The sequence below is a fragment of the Eimeria mitis genome, genomic scaffold (genome assembly GCF_000499745.2).
Source record: "Eimeria mitis Houghton genomic scaffold, Emh_scaff3138, whole genome shotgun sequence".
Lineage (NCBI taxonomy): Eukaryota > Apicomplexa > Conoidasida > Eucoccidiorida > Eimeriidae > Eimeria > Eimeria mitis.
This window is the reverse complement of record NW_013571481.1, coordinates 1991-6190: the sequence shown is the minus strand read 5'-3', so window position 1 is coordinate 6190 and position 4200 is coordinate 1991. Positions and strand designations below refer to the sequence as shown.

The window sequence follows — 4200 nt, the reverse complement described above, 5'->3', positions numbered from 1 at the left end:
TGGATGTCTCCACAGTGAATAAAATTTTCGGACGTTTAGTTTCCAAATACAAACTGCGCAGTACTACAGCATTCTACGCTGCTATGCCTGCGCCTGGATTCGCTGGATCATCCGTAGTACAGTCCGACTCAGCGCAAACAAATTCCCGCTGACAAGCGCTATGCAAAAGCAGCGGTGGGTTCGCATTCCTCGGAAACCGGTTTTTATTCCCGTTCTGCAGTCTGGCTGGTCATGAGGACAAGACCAAATCTCGCCTCACTGATAGTTGGGTGCACCCTTCCTTCTAGGAAGGGATCCCACAGAAAAACGGGTTAAATACAAGACTGCGTTTAACTGTCTAGCTACAGCAGCAACTGTAACGAGGCCGGACAACACAGATGCGGATCCCTGCCGCACGAAAAGTGGTGTCACTCGGCACAACGCACAATAAAATCAGTTCATAGACTATAAAAGGAACAATGCGATCATCACCAGGTCATCCTTCTGTATGCCTTGCCTTAACAACCGTCGCATAAGTTCCCTCTTAGTCTTCAGCCTGTCTTGCGCATTGTCCGCGTTTTCCTTCTCTTGTTGCTCTGCAGCTGCCACTACTTCTTCGTTCGTCCAATTATCTGCAATTTGGTTCAGCTTTCGTATGAATGCGTAATTCGTATTGGCATCGGATTCACGGAATATCTGCGCAGCTGCTTGGGCAAAAGCTCCTGTTCGAAATGGCTCACCAGTATATGGAATCTGGTGTTCGGCAGGGGCATTAGCGGGGTTGAAAGCGCCGTCTCTTTCAAACGGTTGAAGAAACTCCATGAAATGATGTCGCGTGTTCCAGTTGGCGTCGTTAAATATCTTCTCAATATCCAACGCCCCTCTAAGTTTGTTAGCTAAGGTTACATTTACTCGTCTTCTACCACCCCCAAACAGCCCGAAGGATTTCAGAAAGGTAGAAGCTGCCCAGTCGTATTTTGTTGCTTGTTCAAAGTCTATAGGAGCGTCACTGTCACTATAATCCTCGTCGCCGCCAGAAACAAGAAAAGGATTCGCCGCGCGGAATTCCCGCTTCACAGTCTCGAACAATTCCAACTCCTTGAAGCGAAGAGCCACTGTGCGGCAAATGCTGCGTAATAGCTGCAGGTGTTGGGCAAAGTCCCACCGCGCCTGCAAAGAAGAAGCAGATGGAATTTCGCACTTTTGCATCTCGGCAACGTGGTCTCTGATAATATCCAGAGGGTCTCCCGGGAGATGCTGACTATCCTCATGCGACGGTGTGAAGTGTAGTTGAAAGGCCTGCCACATGGGCGATCCAGAGGATAAAGCCTCTTCCATCTCCTCCACTGCTTCATTGAAGTCAATCATGTACTTCTGCATGCTCACATCGTCCAGTGGTAGGCGTGAAGCATCGTCTAGTAGCAGTTGTGAACTCTTCAGGTACGGTGGGAACCTTCCTGAAATAATGTAACGAGCCCCGCACACCACTATCACTGCAACCGCAGCAATTATAGCCTTGATCACTCGAGCCCTTTTTCCATTGTACCACTTAGAAACACCAGTTCCACCTGCCTTGGCAGCGATGTCACTGTTGTCTGCGTTATCTGGGGCGGGATCCGTTCCTTCCCCTGCGACCTCAAGCGGATCCGACGCTTTTGGCGGCAAGCTCCCTGCAATGCGCCGCAGAATTCCCATTATCTAAACTGAATCGAGGCACCCGAAGCGCATAATTGCCTTTAAGCGGACCGGTATGTAAATCTCCCACGAAGCAGCACCGTGCGGCCACCTTTAAATCAAAGGCGATCGGAGATGGTTCTGATTGAGAAGACGACGGTAACGGTTAAGAAAATTCGTGTTGAGACGAATTAACGGGGAAAACTAAAGTATGAATACCTTTGTGCAACCACTGCGCTGCGGCCACCAACCTCCAGGGTAGGATGCCTGTTGCAGGGCCAGGCACTGCATTAACGACAGAGAACAGCGTTAGGAAGTGGAAAGGACTGAAACGCATCCAAACAATGAATGCAATATATTAGTGTAGAAGATGAGTGTCTGATGGTGGCTAGAGCTTGTTGGCTCAGCTGCCATTATCACGTTTGGGAGTTGCATCGACACTACGAGCGGCAACACAATGCGAACGCAACGGTGCGAGCAGGAATCGCCAGTCCTTTTTTATTACTGAACAGAGCTCCAGGCCATCTTAGAAACAGGTGTTAAGTATTTCTGTGATGGGTGTGCTGATTTTGGACGTGTTATTTCAGGCGTTATTTAAAATTGATTAAAATAAACTCAAATAAATGTTCTTTTTTTGTCGTTTTTATTTTCCTTTAATGAAATTAGTGGTAATTCTTATTTATTAGAAAATGATATTTTTGATTTTAATAAAGTAAAAATACTTAATTATACATTTAATATATTAGGATATAAAGAAATGTTATTGGTCGCAGAAGCGTCCTCACTTGGGGCGGCTGTAGTCACCACAGCCTGATATATGAACACAGTAGAGAAAGCGTGACGGGCAACACCCCGTAGGATATGCCACAAATCGATCAGGCGGATCGGCGTGAAGTCCAAATACACGAGTGAAGGTAATTTCTTGAAGCTTCGGGGACCTACTGCCGTTTAGGTACCCCTTGAATTCCTCCACCACATGGTGCGGTATGTTTTTTCTGCAGTATTGTCCGAACATATCTGATGCTAGCATCAACAGAACACTCTAACACCCACTGACGTCTCGACAGTGAATAAACTCTCTGTAAATTTAGTTTCCAAATACAATTTGCGCAGTACTACAGCGTTCTACGCCGTTATTCCTGCACCTGGATTCGCTGGATCATCCACAGTACAGTCCGGCGCAGCGCAAACAAATTCTCTCTGACGAAGGATATGCGGAAACTGCGGTGGGTTCGCTTTCCTCGGAAACAGGGTTTTATTCCCGTTCTGCGATCTGACTTGTCATGAGGCCAAAAGGAAGTCTTGCCTCACTGATAGTTGGGTGCGCCCTTCCTTCTAGGCGGAGATCCCACAAAAAATCGGGCGAAATGCAAGACTGCGCTTAACTTTCTAGCTACAGCAGCAACTGTAACGAGCCCCGACAACACGGATGCGGAGACCCCTCCCGCACGAAAAGTGGTGTCACCTGGCAGAACGCACAAAAGTAATCAGCTAGTAGGTTATAAAAGGAACAATGCAATCATCACCAGATCATCCTCTGGTATGCCTTGGCTTAGCAGCCGTCGCATAAGCTCCCTCTTAGTCTTCAGCCTGGTTTGAACACTGTCCACATTTTCCTTCTCTTGCTGCTTCACAGATACGGCTACGTCTTCGTTCGTCCAATTATCTGCAATTCGGTTCAGCTTTCGTATGTATGCGTAATTCGTAGTGGTATCGGATTCACTGAATATCTGCGCAGCTGCTTGTGCAAGAGATCCCGTTCGAAATGTCTTTCCAGTGTATGGAATCTGGTGTTCAGCAGGGGCATGAGCGGGGTTGAAAGCGCCGTCGCCTTCAAACGGTTGAAGAAACTCCATGAAATAATATCGGGCGTTCAAGTTGGCGTCGTTAAATTTCTTCTCAATCTCCAATATCCATCTGAGTTTGTCAGCTAAGGTTCCATTTACTCGTGTTCTACCACCCCCAAACAGCCCGAAGGATTTCAGAAAGGTAGAAGCTTCCCAGTCGTATTTTGCCATTGCTCGAAAGTCTATAGGAGCTTCACTGTCACTATAATCCTCGCCGTGGTCGGAAACAAGAAAAGGATTCGCCACGCCTAAATCCTGATCCACAGTGTTGAACAATTCCAACTCCTTGAAGCGAAGAGCCACTGTGCGGCAAATGCTCCGTAATAGCTGCAGGTGTTGGGCGAAGTCCAGCCGTGCCTGCAGAGAAGAAGCAGATGGAATTTCGCACTCTTGCATCTTGGCAACGTGGTCTCTGATAAACGCCAGAGGGTATCCCGGGAGACTTTGACCATCCTCAAGCGACGGTGAGAAGTGTAGTTGAAAATTTTGAAGCACGCTCGATTCTGAGGAGAAAGCCTCTTGCATTTCCTCTGCTGCCTCATTCAAGTCGTTCATGTACTTCTGCATGCTCACATCGTCCAGTGGTAGCTGTGACGTCTCGTGCAGTGACGGCTGTGACGCTTCGTCCAGTGACGACTGTGACACATCGACAAGTCCCAGCTGTGACGCCTTCAGTGACTGTGACGCCTTCACGGACGAA

The 4200-nt window shown here is 47.9% G+C and overlaps 2 protein-coding genes across 2 annotated transcripts in view; both read right to left on the bottom strand.

Moving 5' to 3' along the window:
* Window positions 1–444: 444 nt before the first annotated feature.
* EMH_0062580 (uncharacterized protein) lies at window positions 445–1674 on the bottom strand (the record flags this gene model as incomplete). The annotated part of the gene is made up of 1 exon (XM_013498046.1): window positions 445–1674. The coding sequence occupies one exon, from the start codon at window positions 1672–1674 to the stop codon at window positions 445–447; it is 1230 nt and encodes a 409-aa protein (XP_013353500.1).
* Window positions 1675–3152: 1478 nt separating this feature from the next.
* The window catches only part of EMH_0062560 (uncharacterized protein), a gene marked incomplete at both ends in the record, with an annotated part of 1317 nt that continues 269 nt past the window's right edge, over window positions 3153–4200 (bottom strand). Inside the window, one exon of the mRNA XM_013498045.1 lies at window positions 3153–4200. Coding sequence (XP_013353499.1) covers window positions 3153–4200 — 1048 coding nt within the window.